The following is a 23,955-nucleotide window of genomic DNA, read 5'->3' as shown; positions in this document are numbered from 1 at the left end:
CGAATCCGTCGGACTTTTGTGTGGTCGTGTGTAGGCAAGTCCGTTCGTTAGAAAGTCTGCTGCAAGTCTGCCGAAAGTCCGCCGGAAGTCTGTCGGACAGGCTGTCGGACTTTTGTAGACGAAAAGTCCGACCGTGTGTACGCGGCATAACTCTTTTTATGCCCTAAATATTGAACTTATCTCCCTACCTTAAGCTTAAAAGAGAATTATGGAGTATGGGCTATCAACAACAAAAAAACCCTTAATAATCACCTAGGTGGATGGAGCATCGGTCTGATGCTTCATCTGTCCCCCGCCGCCTCTGCATTGAGAACTGAGCGATCAAAAACACTGCTGATCACATTTAGTTCTCCCCTCCACTCTGAGCAGAGAACTGGGACTGTCAGTCACTGCAGCGCAGGGCTGGGGAGGGAAGGTCTCCCAGCGGAACAGCTTAGAGGTGGAGCCAGCTGCCGCTAAAGGCAACTAGATGGATCCCGACTGTAAAGTCAGGATCTTTCCCCAGCTTGGACCGGTTGAGTGACGTCAGCTGACAGCGGGTCACATGAGTGCAGAATGAACTGCACTTCTGTAATCCATTGGAGAAGTAGGGCCAAAAAAACAAAAAAAAAAAAACAAACAAACTTTGGCCATACTTTAAAAACCATAAAAGTTAGTTAACCCAATCCAAATGATGAACCCTCCCACAACATTTAAAACCAGCACCCATCACTCCAAAATAGTAACTACTGGGACACAAAACCTGCAACTGCACAGAAAGGTGCGGAGAAGTACTAGTGCTGAAAAGTCATGACCTGGGGTGAACCATTCAACAGAAATGGTGTGATGGGCTGCTAAGCCTATTTAGGCAGACATTTGGGGGGAAAACTGCTATTTATAATGAAGTACCCATTTACTTCTTCATAATAGTTTAGCATAACCTACCTAGAGAATCTCATACAACCAACCAGCTCCAAGGGTCACATAGAATGCATTAGATTTAACCCCATTTCTACTGGGGTACATTTCTAAACAGCAGGCTGGCAGCTCGGTACATACAGAAACTGTACCAAGCAGAGCCGATAGGCCTTGGTACTATGTGATCACTGTGATTGAAAGAAGGCAGAGAGACTGTAGTGATTTGTGAATAGAGGAAGAATGAATAGATCTTCTACAGCTGCAGATCCATTCATTCAGGTTCTTATTTACACCGTTCACCGCCCTTCCTATATTATATATTTATATATATATATATATATATATATATATAAAATCTAAACACAGTCTCTATGTTACCTGTATTTTATCCCCACATCTCTCTTATTATGCACATCTACACATTAACCCCTTCATCTCCATCCTCCCACTACTAATGCACCATTACCAAGCTCTGTATTTTAACCCTCTCCTTACCAGCCTGTTTCTTCATTTGCACAAAATAGTTGAAAAAAAAAACTATGCTTTTTACAGAAAAGAAAACCTTTTCTATTTATTTATTTTTTGTGCGCTTGTTAAGGCGTTGCACCTAATTAAAAAAAACACCTGCAACAGTTTTGGTTCCGACAGCAATTGATGCGCCAAATTCAGGTAGCTTTAATTTGCTCCAATTCTACATTGTGGAGCAATACCTGCGCCAAATTCAAAATAAAATACAGACAGTTTATATCTTATAAAAGTGGACCTAACCTGGACAAACTTTCTTTTGGCCTACAAAGATAGATTTTGCGAAAGTGTCTCGCATGCCTTCTAAAAGGCAAATTCAAAGTACAAGTTCTAGACAGGTACCGAATTTGCTGCACGCTGAGCGATGTTTAGAATGCATGCAAGATTTTTTTCACAAAATCTGTCTGTGCCAGTCTTTATGAATTCCAGGTTACAGGTCTCAAACATGACAAAACATTTAATTTGGGTAGAGTGCTGCATAAGAGAGTAATTGTCAGTCAAATTCCCACAGAGAACTGAAACTGGCACTTTATGAGTAGCTGAAAATGATCTTTGAATGGTTATGGGCTACAGTATAACACTGCCTTTTACCATGTGTATTATATTAGCTTGATATACTACAGGAACACAATGCATGTCTTCCCATTATATTTGGGATGTAAAGGAAACTTACTGCCACTTTCTGGGCTGTGCTGTCAGTGTGCATGGCTAGAAAGGGGTTGGCGGCAGTGGTGGAATGAAGTGAGGTGGCCTGTGCTCCAGCCAGCAGGTTGTTCAGTGGTATTTGTGCTGCAGCAGGAAGCTGCAGCTGTTGAAGTTCAGACTGGTGGTGTTGCTGTGAGTGTTGGTGGTGCTGCATCAATTGATAAAGTAGAGCATGATGCTGTTCCTGGAGGAGAGAAAGAAAAGGAAGTTGATTAAGATATGGAAATAGTATTATCTGTAGCTCAAAAAAAAATCTGCTTGCATCAAATGGGCTGGTTTAAAAAAGAAAAGCCTGGAGCTAAAACAGACTGGAGGTGTCGCTCAGCATTAAGAAAATGTGATTACTTGGGCAGCCTGACCGCAGCCGGCTAATGGTGGAGTATGCTACAGTTCTCCTACTGCAGTCTTTACTAATACTACCAATAATGACAGATAGTGGGGTAGGTGGGAGGCTCAACAGTGTACAGAGTTAAAAAAAAAAAAAACATGTCTGGACAGATATATATGGGAGCTGTCACATCCTTTAATGTCTTTTGACATATTTCAGGTGCAAGATCAAAGAAATATTTTTAATTCTAGTAATATTTCCATTCTGTTCTAGCACAATATTTCAGATTATGTCTGTCATTCTCAACCTTGGCCCTGTCATGTAAATAACTTACAGGAGTGAGCTGATGAGAACCCAAGAGCTGCTGGAACTGCTGGTGTTGCTGGTGAAGGAGGAGCTGCCTCTGCTGGTCAGAGAGAAGTCCTAATCCTGAGGCACTAGAACAAGAAAAGATACATTCTTGTATTAATCCTGCATCAATCAAATTTGCAACTGCATGGGATAGAGGAGGAAATAAGGATCAAACCCACCCATGAGCCTACAGACAGCCTAAGTGCAATTTAGAGGTAGACCCAACCATAGCAAACTTCATACTTTATCTTCTAAATTAATGAACCAATTCTGCAGTTTCAGCGACAAGTCTATGGAGGAACTGAACTTCCTGCTAATGAAGCATTAGCAAGACCTTCCTAAGGCTAGCCATAGACATGTGTGGGCAGGCTGAATGAATGTACCAAGTTGACCAACTGATCAACTTGGGTACAATCAGCCTTCTGGATTCAATTGCCATTATCACTAGCGGATGCTACAGCAGCTAGCAATAATCATTATCTTCTCTCGGCGGGGATGGCTTCCCACAATTGCTCGGCAGGAGGGATTCCCATCAGCACAGTCTGTGTTGACATGAGTGATAGACACCAAACTGTAAATCAAAACGCCTTTAGCAACCATCCTTACTACGTCATCAGCATACGTTGCCAAAGGAAAGGTAATTATTTATGCCCTAAGATTTGTTTTTTTTTTATCCCATGAAGACTGATGAAAGCAAAATCAGTTGTGGAGCAAAGTCAGAAGACTGATATGAAGACTAAATTTCTGCCCTTATACTAAAGAGGACACCATCATTTCCCTCCAGACAATGACATCCACTGAATAAGCAATAGGTAGCCATTTTATCTCATGTGGGTAAATACTTACCTATTTGTTAGTGTGGAAGAAATGGGATGTGTAACATTAGGTAATATTGTCCCATGAGTAAGGCCAGTGGGTTGGGGCAGTGTAGCTGGAGTTTGCATCACTCCATTCAGAGCCCCGACAATTCCATTAATCGCCAACTGGTTTGCCGGCAATGCTCCAATTATTGCACCCACTCCCGGCATTGCAGGAATAGCTGATGTGACTGTTTGAATACCACCGGTTAGTGTTCCCATAGTCACACCATTGATTCTTTGGACCCCCTGGACTTGTTGGGCTGGACTTTGGCCATCAGGGGGAGGAGTGGAGAGTGATGAAGAGCTGCTGGTGCTGTGACCACTCGAGGTGAGATCCTGGAAAGAAAATAGACAGAGGGGTTTGTCAGGGACACTTCAATATGAAAATCTATAGCCTTTCAATTAGCTTTTGTGATGGTGAAATTATTTATCCAGGACCCTACACTATAGACATAACAGTTCCGTAATATGTACTGGTCTTGTCCCTCACGCAAATCAGTGAAAGCAGATACAGCAGGCTAATGAACATCTTTGTCACCCTGCTCTCTCCTCCTATGAGCAGCCCCTGTCAACACGAGAGCTGCAGCACAATTGACTGGCTCCTTGTGCTGCTTCTCCCTCTCCTAGTCTAAGCTCTGTTGTAAGGAAGATTGCAACAGGCTTATCTAATTCAGATTCAGGTACCTACATCAGTAAATGACACATTAGTTACATAAGGGCCAGCGGATTGAACCACAACAGAGCGCAGTGGTGAGTCAAGCATATGACACTCCAGGATGTGTTGGGTTCTAAAGATTCTTCAGGCAATGGTATCTCTTCAATACAGCAAATGGCAGTGCTAAAGGTAAATAGCAACTGTCTTTTTTTTTTGCATGGAGCATGTAATATCAAATTATTTTTCTACTGTTGCTTTAATGTCAACCACATCTCCAATTGATCTCTAAAGAACTGTTGGTGGCACAGAAGATAAAATGTTCCAGGGAGCTGTCCTCTGCAACAATCCTCAATCAACATGCTCTCAGGGACCTGCAGTTCAAATACAAAGAAACTGTACAAGGCGCAGAACAGCCACCAATGGCACTTGTATGGCATCCCCAGTATGCTGGGCTTAATCCCGATTTATAAAGAAAACAAGTTACATTTATTCCTAGCAACCTACCTGATGTATGGTTTGATGGGCATTTTCTGTCTGGAAATGCCCCAGGTGCGGGCTTTTACTGATGCTCAGTGAATCTGTGTTTGATGCTACAAAAAAGCGAAACATATCATCCAGCATCACGTACAGTTTTTTTTTTTGTTTAACTAAGACAATATGACAATATAATAAGCCATGAATGCCATTACCCAGCTCCACTAAACATTATTTTATCTCATAGCAATGAATACGTCAAAAAGGTTTAAGATTAATTAGAATTTTATTGCAACTACTCTAAACACAGGATTTAAAATAAAATGGATTAGCTGGCACAATGAGCAGTTCAGTGACATATGCTAGAAATATAGGCTTTAGTCAATATCCAACAACATCTGAACCCCCCCCCCCCCCCCCCCCCTTTTCATCATTATATATTTATTTTATTACTGTGGCTAAGCCCACTTTCACAACAGATCATCAGAACTCTACAGAAGGTACCCAGTGAACACTGCGAGGATCACCAGCTTTCACGAAACTCTCTTAGCTGTTCAGCTTCCATGTTGTTACAGAGACTCCAAGTGCTTCTTTTGCACGTTATAGACAAGTCAATAAACTTGTGAAGCCATAACACATACAGGAATACACAATGAAGTCCAAGATATTTACAGTTTTTTTTTTTTTACTTTGTCCAATGGATTGGCCAATTTTGAAGAGATTTATTTCCAAATATATTGCTTGAAGAAGTACACAGAATATGTTCATATGGATAATGTAAAACAGACATGGCTTTCCTTTTCCAGGAGTAGAAACTGAGATATATTAGAGAAAGATATTTAACGTACAATGAAGTGACAACCAAAGATATCAATGAGATTAGGAATTGTATTCCAAAAAAAGTGCAAGAAACCATATACACAGATGTTTAGTAAAGACCCGTTAACGAAAGAAGTCCCAGCACAAAATGACTAAGTTCCAGTGGTTTGTAAAGCTTGTAATAATATGGGGCTCTCCAGAAAATGCACAGGATTCCCAGAGTTGGATATAAATGAGAAAACATCACAATTTAAAGGACCAATGGTGAGGGAGCAGTGCAGAAATCCCAGACAAACAATTCCAAAATATGAAACTACAAGTAGGATCCTGAAGGTTAGAAAACACACATGTCAGAGCTGTCCTTACCGTTCTGTAATGGGTATGGGTGCACTTGGGGAGAGGAGTTTGGGTTGGAGGTAATGGATGGGAAGGGAACAGACAGCTGGGCATTGAGGAGCTGAAGACGCTCTTTTTTGGCATTCAGATTTTTTATTTGCTCCTCCAGTCGTCGGTTCTCCACTTGCAACTGATGAAGGGATTTCAGCATACCTAAAACTGATACCAGAAAAAACAGGTCATCCAGAGAACCTGTAAAAAGGCAAACATTATTACAGAATTATTTTATCAAAGCATAGCTGAAATTGGCTTAACGTGTATCTAAACCAGGGTTCCATGGATCCTAGAGTTCCTCCTGAAGTTGCTAGGGATTCCTTTAGCAATAAGCAATTTCTGCCTCTCAGATGAGTTCCCACTGACACCATTGATCTTTTCAGCTATCTGCAAGGAGGTACATTCTTCTCAATTACCACAGGTATAAGGAGCATTCTTACCACTGACTATCACACTAATGGGTTGTAGATATAGTAATTTTTAGCTGGGGTTTGATTCGACCAGAACGTTTGTTTGAACAGGAAGCAAAGTCCTGCCTCTACCAAAATAACCACCCCTAACACAGAGACATGGTGCAGAACAAGGCATGGCAAGTAGGTAATTGGGTAATAACCTGAAAGGAGCCCACAGGAAACCCGTGGTTGAAGGAAAGAAAATTGCATAATGTATAGCCTGCCTAAGCCATCAATGTGTACCCAACCTAAAGGATCATTCCCTTTTTATGGGTGAGAGGAATGATTCCATCACTGTCACTAGTGAAATAAAAATGAAAGGGAAGGGGGGCGGGGGTGTTGGAGGAGGAAATGATGGTAGTTGGCTTAGAGAGGAACTGAAATGTGAAGCTGTGCCCGGAAAAATGGGGAAGGGAGATGGCAAATAACTAGACAGCAGTATGGACTGTGGTCTTCCTGCAACTGATCTTTTCTTCATTATTGACTTACCATCCCTTGTTCTGCACTGCATCATTGTATGGAGGTAGCCAACTTGCTGGCAGGGCTATGTTTTCTTCATGTCAGAGCCTCCAGCAAGGAAAGCAGTGAGCAGCACAGTAGTGACATCACCAATTTCCACGAGACTAGCAGCAGAGGCAGCAGTGCCTTTGATCTCACACTATACAGTTATCAGGCTGTAGTCTCAGGAGTTCCTAGACACTCACATACCAAGACATTTACTGCAAGTTTTAGGAGAAATTACAGACAAAAATCATTTTTTAGGAGTACTGCTAAGGCCCATCTAACCTTTTGGAGTTCTGTTCCAGTTTAAGAGTGGCCAATCATTTACAGAATAGGACAATTCTTAATAAACTTGACAGGAAAAGGGCATATCTGTGATGGTCACATATCTCTCCCTTGAGGAAGCTGTATAGAACAAAGTAATTGCCTTGAGGATGAACCTCAATTATCCCAGGGTGCAGTCAGGGCTCTTTCTTTCCCTCAGGTCCTTTATTTTTTCTGTTTTCACAGAAACTGGGGAAATGGAAAAAAAGATGCATTCTATTGGGGCCAGACTTCCAAAAATAGACCCCAAATGTAAATATAGCATGTTATGTCCCCCACCCCCCCCCCCCCGCTACTGCCTGAATGGGGCAAAGCCTATTTCCCAGATATTCAGTGTGCCAAGCACTACATAAACAGCCAATATGTCTGGCTGACCAATTACAATGACCAAAACTGGTCAATAGGGAAGAATTTCCAGTAATTTCTTGTACACCTATGGGAGACATAGTGCCAGAGTTCCTGAGCTTTCTTCACTCCTGACAGCAGAAATGGGATTATTGACAGGACCCTGGAAACAAAAGGCTTTCTTGCTGAATGCTTATTTCCTGCCCGGAAAGCAAAAGATTTGGAATGCTGTGGTATTAGGCGTTCTGCTGCTTCAAGCTTGTTGAAAATCATACAGTATACAAGTTCTCTTTGTTTTTGTGACCTCTATTCTGGTAGAGGAACCTCTATCAGGAATGGTCACATCTGGTAATTTCACAAAGACTTAGCTTGACCCTCGCATACAAAGGGGCTCTCAGAGTGACCAAATGAGATGCAGGATGGTCCTGCCGTTCTTATGTTTAAAGGATTATCCCTCCGTGAATTTCTTCACAATTACAATTCTGCTAGGATAGTATTCATATCTGAAGATCCACACTTTTTAAAATGAGCTGCTTCTTCTAGAATATCTATATCAGGACACCTTGGGGTTGAGCTATTTTAAACCTAGTCTGCAGAGATTCTATGCTTAGACTCAGGGCTGCTACTATTTAAAAAAAGATTGTAGGTTAAAAATGCAATATAAATATCTGTTGGTGCACTTATTTTTGAAAAACAATTTTTTTATTATATATATATATATATATATATATATATATATATATATATATATACACATATACACACACACACACACACATACACAGCGGTTAAAATAGGTATTGAACACATCACCATTTTTCTAGGTAAATATATTTCAAGAAATTTTCACCACACATCGGTAACAACCCTGCAAGCAATCTATACATAATCTATACATATAAAGAAACAAAAACCAAGTTCAGAAATTAGGTTGTGTAATAAAACGGCATAACACAGGGAAAAAGTATTGAAAATGCTAACTGAAATTTATTTAATACTTCATACAAAATCCTTTGTTGGTAATGACAGCTTCAAGACGCCTCCTGTATGGAGACGCTTTGCATGCATTACTCAGTTGTGATTTTGGCCCATTCTTCCACACAGTCTTGAAGGTTCCGTGGGCCTCTTCTATAAACGCTGATCTTTAGTTCTTTCCATAGATTTTCTATTGGATTCAAATGAGGTGATTGGCTGGGCTATTCTAGCAGTTTTATTTTCTCTCTTTTCTTTTCTAAATAAACCCGTTTTTAACACAGACTGTTGGACAGGTCAATTCGGTTGATCAGAAGACTGGTTGGTGAGTTGAGCTTTGGAATGTTCTGTTTTTGTCTTTCATGTGTTTACCCTTCCATGTGCTCCTTGCTGTGAAGGCCAGTTATAGGTGGGGGCAGGGGCCATTTGTTTGTTACTGGTGTAAATTTGGTCAGGGGAGACACTAGCCAACTATACTGGCATTGTGCCACGTGCTGGTTGTCCAGTGTGCTCCTGTTCCTTTAAGAAGGCTACCTCCAGGCCCACCTGCCCCTCATCTACCAATTAGTATGCATGTGCTCCCACTGGGGAGACGCTCATGAATTCAGCAGCGATAGGACTGCAAGCATACACAGGGTGAGGGAAGAGGCCTTGCAGCTTACGCATGCGTTTTCAAATGCGTGCTAACTAAACTCGTTTTTAATGCAGACTGTTGGACAGCAATTCGGTTGTTCAACAGACTGGTTGGTAAGTTGAGTTATGGAATGTTCTGTTTTTGTCTTTTATTTTCTGTCTTTGAAACCAATTGAGAGTTTCCTTGGCTTTGTGTTTTGGACCATTGTCTTGCTGAAATGTCCACCCTTGTTTCATATTCAACAGCCAAGTAGATGGCAGCAAATTTTTATCAAGAATGTCTTGGTACATTTTTCCATTCACCCTTCCTTTAATGACATGAAGTTTGCCAATACTGTATGCTGAAAGACAGCCCCGCACCATAATGTTCCCACCTCCAAATTTCACTGTTGGTATGGGGGTGTTTTTGGGGTGATGTGCAGTGCCATTTGCCCGCCAAACATGGCGTGTATTATGGCATCCAAAGATTTCAATTTTGGTCTCCTCTGAGCAGACTACGGTGCCTTGAAAAAAAAGTATTCATACCCCTTGAAATTTTCCACATTTTGTGATGTTACAACCAAAAAAGTAATTGTATTTTATTGAGATTTTATGTGATCGACCAACACAAAGTGGCACATAAATGTGAAGTGGAAGGAAAATGATAAAGGTTTTTCAATTTTTTTCACAAATAAATATGTGAAAAGTGTGACGTGCATTTGTCAGCCCCCTGAATCAATACTTTATAGAACCACCTTTTCACTGAAATTACAGCTGCAAGTCTTTTTGAGGATGTCTCTACCAGCTTTGCACATCTAGAGAGTGACATTTTTGCTCATTCATCTTTGCAAAATAGCTCAAGCTCTGTCAAATTGGATGGAGAGCGTCTGTGAACAGCAATTTTCTTGCCACAGATTCTCAACTGGATTTAGGTCTGGACTTTGACTGGGCCATTCTAACACATGAATATGCTTTGATCTAAACCATTCCATTGGAGCTCTGGCTGTATGTTTAGGGTCGTTGTCCTGCTGGAAGGTGAGCCTCTGCCCCAATCTCAAGTCTTTTGCAGACTTAAACAGGTTTTCTTCTAAGATTGCCCTGTATTTGGCTCCATCCATCTTTCCATTAACTCCGACCAGATTCCCTGCCCTTGCTAAGAAAAGCATCTCCACAACATGTTTCTGCTGCCACCACCATGCTTCACGGTGGGGATGGTGTTTTCAGGGTGATGTGCAATGTTAGTTCTCTGCACTTAGCATTTTGCTTTAATGCCAAAAAATTTAATTTTGGTCTCATCTGACCAGAGCACCGTCTTCCACATGTTTGCTGTGTCCCCCAGATGGCTTCTCGCAAACTGCAAACAGGACATATGGCTTTCTTTCAACGATGGATTTCTTCTTGCCACTCTTCCATAAAGGCCAGATTTGTGGAGTGCACGACTAATAGTTGTCCTGTGGACAGATTCTCCCACCTGAGCTGTGGATCTCTGCAGCTTCTCCAGAACTACCTTGGGCCTCTTGGCTGCTTCTCTGATTAATGCTCTCCTTGCTCAGCCTGTCAGTTTAGGTGGACGGTCATGTCTTGGTAGGTTTGCAGTTGTGACAGTTTCGGATGACGGCTTGAACAGTGTTCCATGAGATGTTCAAAGCTTGTGATATTTTTGTATAACCCAACGCTGCTTTAAAATTCTCCACAACTTTATTCCTGACTAGTTTGGTGTGTCCCTTGGCCTTCATGATGCTGATTGTTCACCAAGGTTCTCTAACAAACCTCTGAGGGCTTCATAGAACAGCTGTAGTTATACTGAGATTAAATTACACACAGATGGACTCTAGTTACTAATTAGGTGACTTCTGAAAGCAATTGGTTCCACTAGATTTTAGTTTGGGGTATCAGAGTAAAGGGGGATGAATACAAATGCACACCTCACTTTTCACATATTTATATGTAAAAAAATATGGAAAAACATTTATCATTTTCTTTCCACTTCACAATTATGTGCCACTTTGTGTTGGTCTATCACATAAAATCCCAGTAAAATACATTTGCATTTGGTTATAATATGACCAAATGTGGAAAATTTCAAGGGGTGTGAATACTTTTTCAAGGCACTGTATATTCTTTCAGTATTTCGCAGGCTTGTCTAAATGTAGTGCAAACTTTAAACATGCTTTTTTTTCTGCAATGGAGTCTTGCATGAAGAGCATGCATACAGGCCATGGCGGTTGAGTGCATTACTTATTGTTTTCTTTGAAACAATTGTACTTGCTAATGCCAGGTCTTTCTGAAGCTCCCCACAAGTGGTCCATGCCCTTTAGACAACTCTTCTAATAAAGAAGAGTTGCACTCCTCCTTTGCACTCCTCTGTCAGAATTCTTGTGAGGAGCACCTGGTCGTGTCTGGTTTATGGTGAAATGTTCTTTCCACTTCCGGATTATGGCCCAGCAGTGCTCACTGGAACATTCAGAAGTTTGGAAATCCTTCATCAGTAGGTTTTGTAACAATAAGGTTGCAAAGGAATGGAGAGAGCTCTTTGCTTTTACCCATCATGACATGTTTCTTGTGTGACACCTTGGTAATGAGACCTCTTTTTATAGGCCATCAGTTGAGACTGATATCAATTTGCACTGACAAGGGGCAGGATTGCTTTCTAATTCCTGATAGATTTCAGCTGGTATTTTGGCTTTCCATGCCTTTTTTCACCTCCCTTTCTTCATGTGTTCAATGCTTTTTCTCTGTGTCATTCCAATTTTTTACACATAACTTAATTTCTGAACGTATTTGTTTTGGTTTCTTTGTATGTATGAATTACATGGGCTGTTACCGACCTGTGGTGAAAATTTCATGTCAATAGCACCTTTAGAAATATATTTAAATAGAAAAAGTGACGTGTTCAATACTTATGTATATACACTCACCGGCCACTTTTTTTAGGTACACCTGTTCAAATGCTTGGTAATACAAATGGCTAATCAGCCAATCACATGGCAGCAACTCAATACATTTAAGCATCTAGACGTGGTGAAGATGAATTGCTGAAGTTCAAACCGAGCATCAGACTGGGGAAGAAAGGGGCTTTAAGTGACTTTGAATGTGGCATGGCTGTTGGTGCCAGACGGGCTGATCTGAGCATTTCAAAAACGGCTGATCTACTGGGATTTTCACACACAACCATCTCTAGGGTTTACAGAGAATGGTCTGAAAAAGAGAAAATATCCAGTGAGCGGCAGTTGTGTGAACGAAAATGCCTTGTTGGTGTCAGAGGAGAATAGGCAGACTGGTTCAAGATGATAGAAAGGCAACAGTAACTCAAAACCACTCGTTACAACCAAGGTATGCAGAATACCATCTCTGAACGCACAACACATCGAACCTTGGAGCAGATGGGATACAGCAGCAGGAGATCATACCGGGTGCCACTCCTGTCAGCCAAGAACAGTAAATTGAGGCTACAATTAGCACAGGCTCACCAAAATTGGACAACAGAAGATTGGAAAAATGTTGCCTGGTCTGATGAATCTCGATGCTGCAACATTCAGATGGTAGGGTCAGAATTTAGCGTAAACATGAAAGCATGGATCCATTCTTCCTTGTATCAATAGTTCAGGTTGGTGGTTGTATAATGATGTGGGGGATCATTTTTTGGAACACTTTGGGCTCTTTAGTAACAATTGAGCATTGTTTAACCACTTCAGCCCCGGAAGGATTTACCCCCTTCCTGACCAAGCTATTTTGTGTGATATGGCACTGCACTTCAACTGACAATTGCACGGTCGTGCAACGCTGTACCCAAACAAGTTTGATGCTCTTTTTCCCCACAAATAGAGCTCTCTTTTGGTGGTATTTGATCACCTCTACGGTTTTTAATTTTCGCGCTATAAACAAAAAAAAGCGACAATTTTGAAAAGAAAAAAAAATATATATTTTTTACTTTCTGCTAGAATACATATATAAAAAATAAATATGAAAATACAAATTTATTAATCAGTTTAAGCCAATATGTATTCTGCTACATATATTTGGTAAAAAAAAAAAAAAAAAATAAAAATAAGCGTATATTAATTGGTTTGCGCAAAGTTTATAGCGTCTACAAAATAGGTGAAAGATTTAGGGACTTTTTATTTTTTTAATAGTTTTTACTGGTAATGGCGGCGACCTGCGATTTTTAGGAGGACTGCGACATTGCGGCAGACAAACCTGACCCCAAGTGACACTAATACAGTGATCAGTGCTATAAAAATGCACTGATCACTGTATAAATGGCACTGGCAGGGAAGGGGTTAACACTAGGGGGCATCAAGGGGTTAACTGTGTTCCCTGGGAGGTGTTTCTAACTGTATGGGGTATGGGCTGCATGGGAGAAGAGAGAGATCACTGTTTCTGATCACTAGGAACAGCTGATCTCTCCCTCCTCCAGTCAGAACGGGGATCTATTTGTTTACATTGGCGAATCCCCGTTCTGGCTCTTTCCCGCGTGCGTACACGTCCGCCCGCAGTACCACATGCACAGACCGAGGTATGGGTACGTCGGTTTGCACAGTTAAACACCACAACCTGAGTATTGTTGCTGACCATGCCCATCCATTTATGACTACAGTGTACCCATCTTCTGATGGCTCCTTCCAGCAGGATAATGCACCATGTCACAAAGCTCATATCATCTCATCACTCATTTCTTAAACATGACAATGAGGTCACTGTACTTTATTGGATTGAGATTCGATGATTGGGGAGACCATAGGAGCCCCTTTGGGATTAGTGGAATGGGAGATTCGCATCATGGATGTGCAGTCGACAAATCTGCAGGAACTGCGTGATGCTATCATGTCAATATGGACCAAAATCTCTAAGGAATGTTTCCAACACCTTGTTGAATCTATGCTACGAAGAATGAAGGCAGTTCTGGAGGCAAAAGGGGGTCCAACCCAGTACTAGCAAGGAGTCCCTAATAAAGTGGGGTGAGTATACATATATATCATCTCTTCAGGGAAGCCTATCTCAGTCAATGCCATTTGTGTTCCTTGTCCTCTTGTATTTAAAATGCATGGTCTCCTTTTATTATGTAAAGACCTACACAACCTGTTGGCTTTATTTAAATCCTGTAAAATAAAATTGCTACTGTAAATATTACTTCACAGTTCTACAGTAAAATGAACTGCTTACAGTAATGATATCTGCTATTTTTAACCCCCATTATATTACTAAACATCTTAGATCTGACACGTTCAACATCTGTGTTTTCAGCCGCTCCGTATTTGGAAAGGGTCAGGGACTTTTTTTTATGCAAAACAGTGCTTTTTTGGTTCAATATATCTTCAATGGAGAAGCTGCAGAAAAGCATGTAATGTGTTTTTTAATCTTCCCAACAACAAATTGGCCAAAAAAAAAAAAAATGCAAATTGCAGCAAAATCACGTGCGCAAAAATCAAAACGCACAAAAAAAAGCACTGCAGAAACAGATCAAAAGCAAACTGCATAGGTGTGTACCGAGCCTTATGCTGGCCACATGGATCAATTTTCAGACGAGAATATTCAGACGAAAAATCTTTGTACATTCACTGAATGAAAGAATGCTGTTTGAAATTTTTACTTGTTTTTAACATTCTGTTTTTAAAATGAATGTAATTTCTGAACGATATGCACATACACTGTCTTAAAATTCCTTTGACCAAAAAGTTTTCTATTATTTCCAAATTTTCCCGTCACCGTGGTTGAAAATGAACGTAGATTTGACCCCACTAACGATTAGAAAATCAAACGAACGTTCATAAAATGACATTTTTTTTTTTAAGAAGACATTGCTTTTTTAAATAAAAAAATTTGATCTCTGAGCCTGATGATATTTACCAGATTCACCCTTTAATAGTATATACAGTATATATCCTCTAATATTATATCTCTCCTCTAATAGTTTATACAGTATATCCCCTCTAATAGTATATACAGTATATCTCTTCTAATAGTATATACAGTATATCTCTTCTAATAGTATATACAATATATATCTCTTCTGTCTGTTTTTCTCAGAGTAGATTAGATATTTTGCTCCCTAACCATATACTTGGTTATTTATATTTACCACTGCATAGAGATATTTAAGAATAAATTACCTTTTTTTTTTTTAAACTTTACATATTACCGTAACTAAATTATACAACACACTTTTTTTTAAGGTTATTAACTGATTAATTGAAACAATAATTGGCCAACTAATCGATTATGAAAATAATAGTTAGTTGTAGCCCTAGCTGAAATCCAGGCTAAAAAAAAAAAAAATAGGGTCTACACAAAAGGAGCAGAGTATTCTTACTGGAATCTTGGGGTCTTTTGGTTATATCCTCCAGATCTGTGTAGTAATACAGCAGGAACCAACTCCTTCACTTTGCAGGAGTTTACCGTGATACATAACAAATCACGGATGCTCTCCCCTTGGTGACTGGTCTCGTCTCCACCCCCTCCTTAAGGTTTCTGCAGGCACTCTGTAGTGGGTGGAGCCTGCTGGGCCCCTCCCACAGGCTATATGCAGCATAGTGATATCATTGCTACTTTTACAAAGTAATATCTGGGTCTCCAAAGGCATGTGATGTACACAAAGTGATTACCTTTATGATTATAGAGGTATATATTTAAATGAAAAGACTTTGTGTTGGGGTTTAGATTTATAAAGGCATCAATGTCAGTTGAGGCCCCCATAGATTGATTTATTTGATTTCCCAAGCATACAGACCACACTTACTATCACTGCTGGTCCCTTGCTCCTGTAAGAACTGCTGTCCTTCACTCCACTGTCTCTCCAGCAGCTGCTCTATACTTGTAACTGCCGAAGGAACGCTGTCTCCACCACCACTCCCCGACTGTTCATAGCGAGCAGAAAAGCTGTTCAGAGGAGACCTACCATGAGAAGACAAAAGATACCAAGAAAAGATAGGTTTCAGATTAATAAATACACAATCAGAATGTACTTTTCTTTTTTGAATAATGTATGTTTATATAAAACAATGTGCATTGTATTATATTAAAATATCTGTTTCCCAAATATTGAATAATTCACTTTGTGTGAAAGAGCTGGCAGGTGTAATTGAGGACTGAAATATCAGATAAGATGGACTGCGAGGAAGGTTTTTTTATTTTGATGTGCACAGCAAGCATCCTCTCTATAATCCACAGAACTGGGCAAAAAGCCTGCATTTGGCCAAAATTGCTGCAAAGAATGGCTTGCATTCACCGACAATTTGGTACCTGCCAGTTACTAATAAAATTAAATAACCCCGAATTTCACTGGCATTACACCGTTCACCGGCAGATGGTAAGTCACCTGCGCTTATAATGACTTCTACGAACAATAAGGTGACATACATTTTTCTTTTTTACATCCTCCATGAAACATTGCGGTTAATTTACTAAAACTGGAGCGCGCAAAATCTGGTGCACCTGTGCATGGTAGCCAATCGGCTTCTAACTTCAGCTTGTTCAATTAACAATAAAACCTGGAAGCCGATTGGTTTGTATGATGAGCTGCACCAGATTTTGCACTTTCCAGTTTTAGTAAATCAATCCCAATAAGTCTATTTTCCCTGTAGAAGAGGAAACGATTCTTAAATACCAGAAAAACAAAGGAATTACACTAACCCCTTCCTGCTGAGCGTTTACACATATAAGGCCTCCTGGAAGTGGGTCTTCTGTGGGGCTACATATGTGCACACCTATGTTTGTGCTGGGAGCATGCTGTACACTCAGTCGCAGACAGATATGGGTCTCGCACAAATGACTGGGAAGACTGGTTCACAATCACATTATCACTGTGATAGCGTGTGATTGGCTAGTCACCGTACATCCCTCCCCTGTACTCTTTCTCCTCTTGAATGGAGAAAAGGATACATTTGGAGGAATTTATCATAACTAGAGCAACCTGAATCTGCAGCCTTTGTACATGACAACCAATTAGATTCTAGCTTTAGCTGGTTCAGTTAAGCGTTGAAAATGAAAGATAGAAGCTGATTGGGGCAGCTCTGCACGGCAACCAGATTTTGTCTGCTCTCAGTTTTTATAAATTCCCCTCAGTTTTTTCTCCTTGCTAGAAAAGAAGACTGTAAAAATATTTAAAAAAGCTAAATCAGGGCTTAATCTATAGGTCAGTATCGCGATGTTTTAGGTAGGATAACAAAAAGCAAAAATAAAAAAAGGAAAATGCACAATATTGTTTCTGCTAGGACTGCACCGATTCTTTTGGTCAAGTACTCGCCGATAGAGCTATCGATACCTTTGCGGTGTGATTTGCATCCATACAAAATTAATGGGCTCAAATCACACGCGATTTGAACATGAATGCAGTGCAATTCCTGTCAGGATAACATATGATTTCCCCCACTGCTCCTCTGTGTGAACCCAGTATAGAAAGGGAAGCACCATCTAGTGCAGCAATGGACAGTTTTATAAAATTTTTTTATAACAACTCACATTAAAGTACATATTCAGTCAAATCCAAATCTGCATAGTGTCCCCACGGTATTTGTGCAGCGTTTTTTTTCAAATGCAATTTTTTTCCGTAAAAAACGTGTGATGCAAACACCGTTTACGTGTGTGTGTGACTTACGTATGCATTTGCTTCTGTGCATGAGCACGGAGGGATGGGGGGTGCTTTAAATTATTTTTTTTTCCTATTTAATTTTTTTTTTAATCACTTTTATTCCTATTGCAAGGAATGTAAACATCCCTTGCAATAGAAAAAAAGACTGGTCCTTCTTTATGGAGAGATCTTGGTTTGGAACTCTTATTTACTTTTAAAAGCAAAAGATAAAAATAAAAAAAAATATGGCTGACAGCTTCATATTGTAATATAGAACAATCAGGAGATATCCAGACATATTTACTACCAATTTGTCCTGAAAAATGCAGTAGAATTCATCTGAATACAGTTGCCAAACTGGTTTCAGGCATTAGGATTTTACGTTTGTCATGTAGGGTTAAGGCCCCTTTCAAACGGGCTTTCCAATCCGGTCCACCTGTCAGTTTTTTTTAGGTGGACCTGACTGAACGCTCCATTCACCACTATGGAGTGGCGGATGTCAGTGGTGACATGTCCGCTGACACCCGCTGTTATCTGGTTCGATCCTGTCCGTGAAATCCAGACGGATGGAGACCCTATTTCTCTATCGTACATCATGGGACATAGAACCTTAATTACTTAATTTGTTATAGGCCACCTTCAGGTGATGGACACTGGTATACACAATCCAGGAAGTTCACTCCCTATATAACCCCTCCTCCTTCCAGGAGCACATCAGTTTTTTCGCCAGTGTCTAAGGTGTTGGTCACGAGTGTAGATGTGCTCTGAGGAGCTCCAGGAGGGATCCCATGCTGGATTTAAATAGCCTCCATAGACCAGATCCATCCAAAGTGCCACTGAGGCCTAAGTGGATGGTACCTGGGGCCTCGTATCCGAAGCACGAGGTTTTGCCTGTAATGCCTCTCTTTGTAGGGCTGGACCTCGGGAACCCAGGGCTTAGGTCTCGCTAAACCGAAATAAAAAGAAGACAAAAGCGCACCAGCCTAGTGCATTAACTTTTAAAACATTTATTTGATAAAAAATAATAAAGGAAATAACTCACAGGCGATTGGTGGAGGAGGCACAACATAAAATCGCACCGGTATACAGTCTGCGATTTGGAATGAGCGGAACCTTCCAGGGGTCGTGGAGGAACGCACAGACGCTGCAATCCGCTAACGCGTTTCGAGGGGAATGTCCCCTCTTCCTCAGAGCTATGCAGTGTCTCTTAGGTCTCGCTACATTACCTAAAGCTTTCCTGGTGGGGTGCTTTTACAGGTCCAAGGAAGTGGAACCCTGATATCTAGGGACCCGGTCCTTGAAGGTTTGCTAAACGCAGCCCGCCGTGATGGGTGAAGGTTGGATTCTCTGTTAATTCAGCAAATCCTGCGGTGGGGATAAGGTAAGGGAAGAAACTTAGGAACTAAAAAGTCCACCTATGTATTTTTCTATTAGGAAAAAATGTTGTCATGCCTTAAATTCTACACTAGAGGGAGTCTACGCACATACCTTACTGTAAAGCTCAATCTCTGTGTGGCCGCAGCAGTGTGTGGAGAGGGATTTTTTTTCTCAGGTAAAAAGAAATCTGACAAAATGTTTTCTTTCTCCCCCCTGAAGGGACTGAGGGTTATGGAGACATCAGCGGTGTACCCCCCCTTACATTAAACCCCCCCTTGTGGGTGCGGAGGTCCCGCTGTTCTGCTACTGTTAATTTTTTTTACTGTTGATGTTGTTGTTTGTTGACCTGCTGCTGACAGGTCTCTGCCTCCCCTCCCCCCTTCTCGTGTTCGGTCTGAAGACCCGAAAGTTGCAGCGCACAGGCGCGGGTACATTATAAATGAAACAAAGGGGCTGATTTTTTCGGAGGGGCGGAGCAGTGCCATGGACGTCCACGAGGACGCACGGCAGGCAAAAACAAATAAAACCACAGCTGGGACAGTCTCTCCTCGGCTGACGAGGAGGAAACAAAGCAATCTGCACACAGGGACACAGGAGCTGTGGGGCATGTGAGGGTTGCAAACTGGCATTCCTGATACAGGAAGGACGCTTTTTTACCAACACTAGGCTGAACTTTATAGCGGCTTTATTGTCATGACTATATTCAGCGATTAAGTGCAATTGTATGGTGCCTCTGTTTTTGTGCTTAGGACTATGCCTGCTAAAAAAAACACCACAAAGACCAAAAGGGTACTAAAGGTTTTACCCCAAGGCGTTAGGATCTCGAGTTGCATTTCCACGCTGTCATCCTCGCCTGAATTACCAATTATGGCAAACCAGGGTGAGCCATTGGAACGGTGCAGCTGCTTCTCTCTCACATCTCAGCCCCTGTATACGTGACTGAAGATGTCCTTTCCTCCACTCTGCAGGGTCTGGAAGGAAGATTAGCGGCTTTAATCGCATCCTCCATTCAAATGGATAGGAAGCGTGCTAGACCCCCCTCCCCCACTTCAGAACCTTTGCAAGGGGAACAGTGGGCACAGGATGACGATTCCTCTGCGGAGCCTTTTTCAGAATCTCAATCTGAGAAATTTCTGATACAATCTCTTACGATGATGGTTCGTTCTACTTTCATGCTACCTCTAACAGAGTCCCCTGAAAGCTTGGTTTCTTCCTTGGGTTCCTTAAAACCTTCTCAGCCTTTGCATGCGTTTCCTGCACATGCATTACTAGAACAGCTTATTTTTGCTGAATGGGATCACGCGGATGAGCATTTTCTCCCTCTTAAGAGATTTTCAATTCTCTATCCCCTGGAGGAGAAATTCTCCAAAAAATGGAAAGTACCAGCAGTTGATGCTGCGATTTCCAGTGTGAATAAAGGCCTAACTTGTCCTGTAGACAATGTACAAATGCTTAAGGATACAACAGATAAAAAGTATAAATCCCTGTTAAAATCTACTTTTTCCCTTGCCATAGATGCCAGTAAAGATTCTATTCACCGGGCGTCCCTCCCGCCTTACGCTTCTGCTTGTGCATATGAGTAGAATCCTGTGGTTAAAAAATTGGTCAGCTGAAGCACCATGTAAAAACCTCCTAACTGGGTTCCCTTTTCATGGGGAGCGGCTATTTGGAGAAGACTTGGACAAATATATCCAAACAATTTCTAGTGGGAAAAGTACTCTTTTGCGAGTCAAAAGAAAGTATAAGCGCCCTTCATTTAAACGGGCTCTATCTCTTGCGCCAGGGGCTTCCGCCTCTAGGCAGTGGCGACGACCTCCGCTGTCAGACTCTAGAGGAAAACCTCAGGGTCAGACCCAGGCTCAAAAGAAGTCCTGGGGTCAGAAACCTACAAAGCAGAATCCTAAAGCCTCATCATGAAGAGGCAACCCCCCTTCACCAAGGTGGGGGGAAGACTTCTTCAGTTTTCAGAAGTCTGGAAAGAGGAAATTCAGGACAGATGGGTCATCTCCATGGTAACGCTGGGGTACAAGCTGGAATTTTGGGACTTTCCACCATCTCATTTCCTGAGGTCAAGCATTCCCAAAGATCCAGAGAAAAGACCATCTCTGTTTCAGGCACTAGACCAATTTCTCAAGGAGTGATTATACAGATCCACGCAAAAGAGCAAGGTTTGGGGTTTTATTCAAACCTATTTATGGTACCAAAACCAAATGGGGATGTCAGACCCATTCTAGATCTAAAAAATCTAAATCAGTTCCTGAAGATCTGCTCCTTTCGCATGGAGACGATCAGATCAGTAGTTTCTATCCTTCTAGGGGGAGAACTTTTGACATCAGGGATGCATATCTGCATGTTCCTATATTTCCCGCTCACCAAAAGTTTCTGCGGTCCAAGTTAGAACAGCAGCACAAGGGATCCATTTGCATGGGAACGGATGCGTTGGTGACCCCGTGGGATCAGTTCTCACTGATCTATGCATTCCCTCCTATTCAGTTGCTGCCTCGACTTCTTTGCAGGTTCAAGCTGGAAAGAAAGCCCGTAATCCTGGTGGCACCAGCATGGCCCAGAAGGTTATGTTATGCAGAAATCATAAAGATGGCAGTGGAGGGCCAATGGTCCCTCCCACTACGGCCAGATCTGCTCTCACAGGGAGCGATATTCCATCCTTCCTTACAGTCTCTAAATTTAACGGCTTGGCTATTGAAACCTACATTCTGAAGAAATGTGGGCTTTCCGGGTCAGTTATCTCTGCTTTAATTAATGCAAGGAAGCCAGCCTCCAGAACTATATATTATAGAGTCTGGAGGGCTTATGTTTCCTGGTGTGGCACCCTCGGAGATATATCATAGGCAGAGTTGTTGCCTTTCTACAATTAGGGGTAGAAATGAAATTGGCCTTGAGTACTATTAAAGGCCAAGTCTCAGCTTTATCGGTCTTATTTCAAAGACCACCTGCTACACATTCTTTAGTCCGGGGTTTTATGAAGGGGTGATGCGGTTTAATCCGCCCGTCAATCTACCCTTGAACTTAGTTTTGTCTGTGTTACAAAAACAGCCATTTGAACCGATACAACATATTCCCCTAGTCCTTCTGACAAGGAAGTTGGTATTTTTGGTTGCTATATCCTCAGCAAGGAGGGTTTCGGAATTGGCTGCTCTTTCTTGTAAAGAGCCATATTTGATTTTTCATGAGGACACAGTGGTGTTGTGCCCTCGTCCAGGTTTTTTACTAAAAGTGGTCTCAGGTTTCCACCTGAAACAAGATATTGTCCTGCCATCATTTTTTCCAAAACCATGTTCCAGGGAAAATAAAGTCACTACATTGTCTTGATGTGGTGGGAGCAGTGAAAATCTATTTAAAGGCAACTGCTCAGATTCGCAAGACTGATGTCTTATTTATTCTGCCAGAGGGTCCTAAGAAAGGACAGGCAGCGTTTAAATCCACTGTCGCTAAGTGGATTCGGCAAGTTATAATTCAAACTTATAATTTAAGGGGTAAGATTCCCCCTTTTCAAGTTAAGGCGCACTCTACCAGGGCGGTTAGTGCTTCTTGGGCAGTGTGTCATCAGGCCTCCATGGCTCAGATCTCTAAGGTCACAACTTGGTCTCCAGTGCATACATTCACAAATTTTTATCAGGTGGATGTAAGGAGGTATGAGGATATCGTCTTCAGGCTCAGTGTGCTGCAGGCAGCAGTATAGGTCCTCCAGTCTAGGGGGTACCCTCCGGGTTGTGTCTCCCTCCTCTCAAGTAGCATTGCTATGGGACATCCCATTAAGTAATTACTTAAGGCTCTGTGTCCCATGATGTACGATAAAGAAAACAGGATATTTATAACAGCTTACCTGTAAAATCCTTTTCTTGGAGTACATCACAGGACACAGAGGTTCCTCCCCTCTTTTTTGGGATTTAAGTATATTGCTTTGCTACAAAAACTGATGTGCTCTAGTGGAAGGAGGAGGGGTTATATAGGGAGTGAACTTCCTGGATTGGGTATACCAGTGTCCATCACCTGAAGGTGGCCTATAACCCATTAAGTAATTACTTAAGGCTCTGTGTCCCATGATGTACTCCAAGAAAAGGATTTTACAGGTAAGCGGTTATAAAAATCCTATATTTACATCCATCTGGAGGATCGGATCGGATGAAAATGGACAGGCGGTCTCTGTTTTCATCTGATCTCCCCATAGAGGATAGCAGGGCTCTGACAGGTCCGTCTCAGCACAGTGAGTGGACACGGACCTGTCATCCGCCTTCTCAGCAGGGATCAACGGATCAATCCCCCGATGAGCAAAGCAGAGTCCGTGTGAAAGAGCCCTAAAGCTGGATTCACACCTATGCATTTTTAGTGCTTTTTGCATTTTGCAGATTGGCACTACAGAACGTGTTCCATAGGAAACCATGTTAAATGGACTGTAGGGCAAATCTGCAAAATGCAAAAAGCAGTAAAAATGCATAGGTGTAAATCCAGCCTAAGGGAGTGAGCTAAAAACTGCAAGCCAAACAAAAATGGGACAGGGATATTTTACTTCCAGTCTGATTTGGTGCACCCTTCCATAAAGAATGTATGAACAAGGGAGTGATCAAAAAATAAACATATAAAAGAATAGGTAATACTAGTGAAGGTGGATAAAATCAGAAGATTTTTTAGATAGTGAAAGCTGAACTCCAGAAAAAATGCTACATACACAGATACAGATGAAATGCTTATGAGAGCGGTTTTATCTACTATATGAATTGTATTTCTGTCCATCCTGTCCTGAGATTTACACAGCACTGCCTTGTCTGGGGAAAAGGGCTCCT

General features: G+C 41.5%; 1 protein-coding gene across 6 annotated transcripts in view; it reads right to left on the bottom strand.

Moving 5' to 3' along the window:
* Positions 1–23,955, bottom strand: part of MLLT10 (MLLT10 histone lysine methyltransferase DOT1L cofactor) — a 294,670-nt gene that overhangs the window by 6,573 nt on the left and 264,142 nt on the right. For 4 of the 6 annotated variants that reach the window (XM_073629754.1, XM_073629757.1, XM_073629756.1 and 1 more), the window contains 6 exons: positions 15,947–16,101; positions 5,981–6,169; positions 4,826–4,911; positions 3,653–4,002; positions 2,790–2,892; positions 2,096–2,311 (listed from right to left, as the gene is read on the bottom strand). In XM_073629754.1, the coding sequence (XP_073485855.1) occupies positions 2,096–2,311; positions 2,790–2,892; positions 3,653–4,002; positions 4,826–4,911; positions 5,981–6,169; positions 15,947–16,101 (1,099 nt within the window). Of the gene's footprint in view, positions 1–2,095; positions 2,312–2,789; positions 2,893–3,652; positions 4,003–4,079; positions 4,693–4,825; positions 4,912–5,213; positions 5,611–5,980; positions 6,170–15,946; positions 16,102–23,955 lie in introns of those variants that run through there. The other 2 variants (XM_073629760.1, XM_073629758.1) reach the window with 2 other exon arrangements.

This window comes from Aquarana catesbeiana, linkage group LG05 (genome assembly GCF_042186555.1).
Source record: "Aquarana catesbeiana isolate 2022-GZ linkage group LG05, ASM4218655v1, whole genome shotgun sequence".
In the NCBI taxonomy this organism is placed as follows: domain Eukaryota; kingdom Metazoa; phylum Chordata; class Amphibia; order Anura; family Ranidae; genus Aquarana; species Aquarana catesbeiana.
The sequence above is the reverse complement of the archived record's forward strand: the minus strand, read 5'-3'. Positions and strand labels throughout refer to the sequence as shown.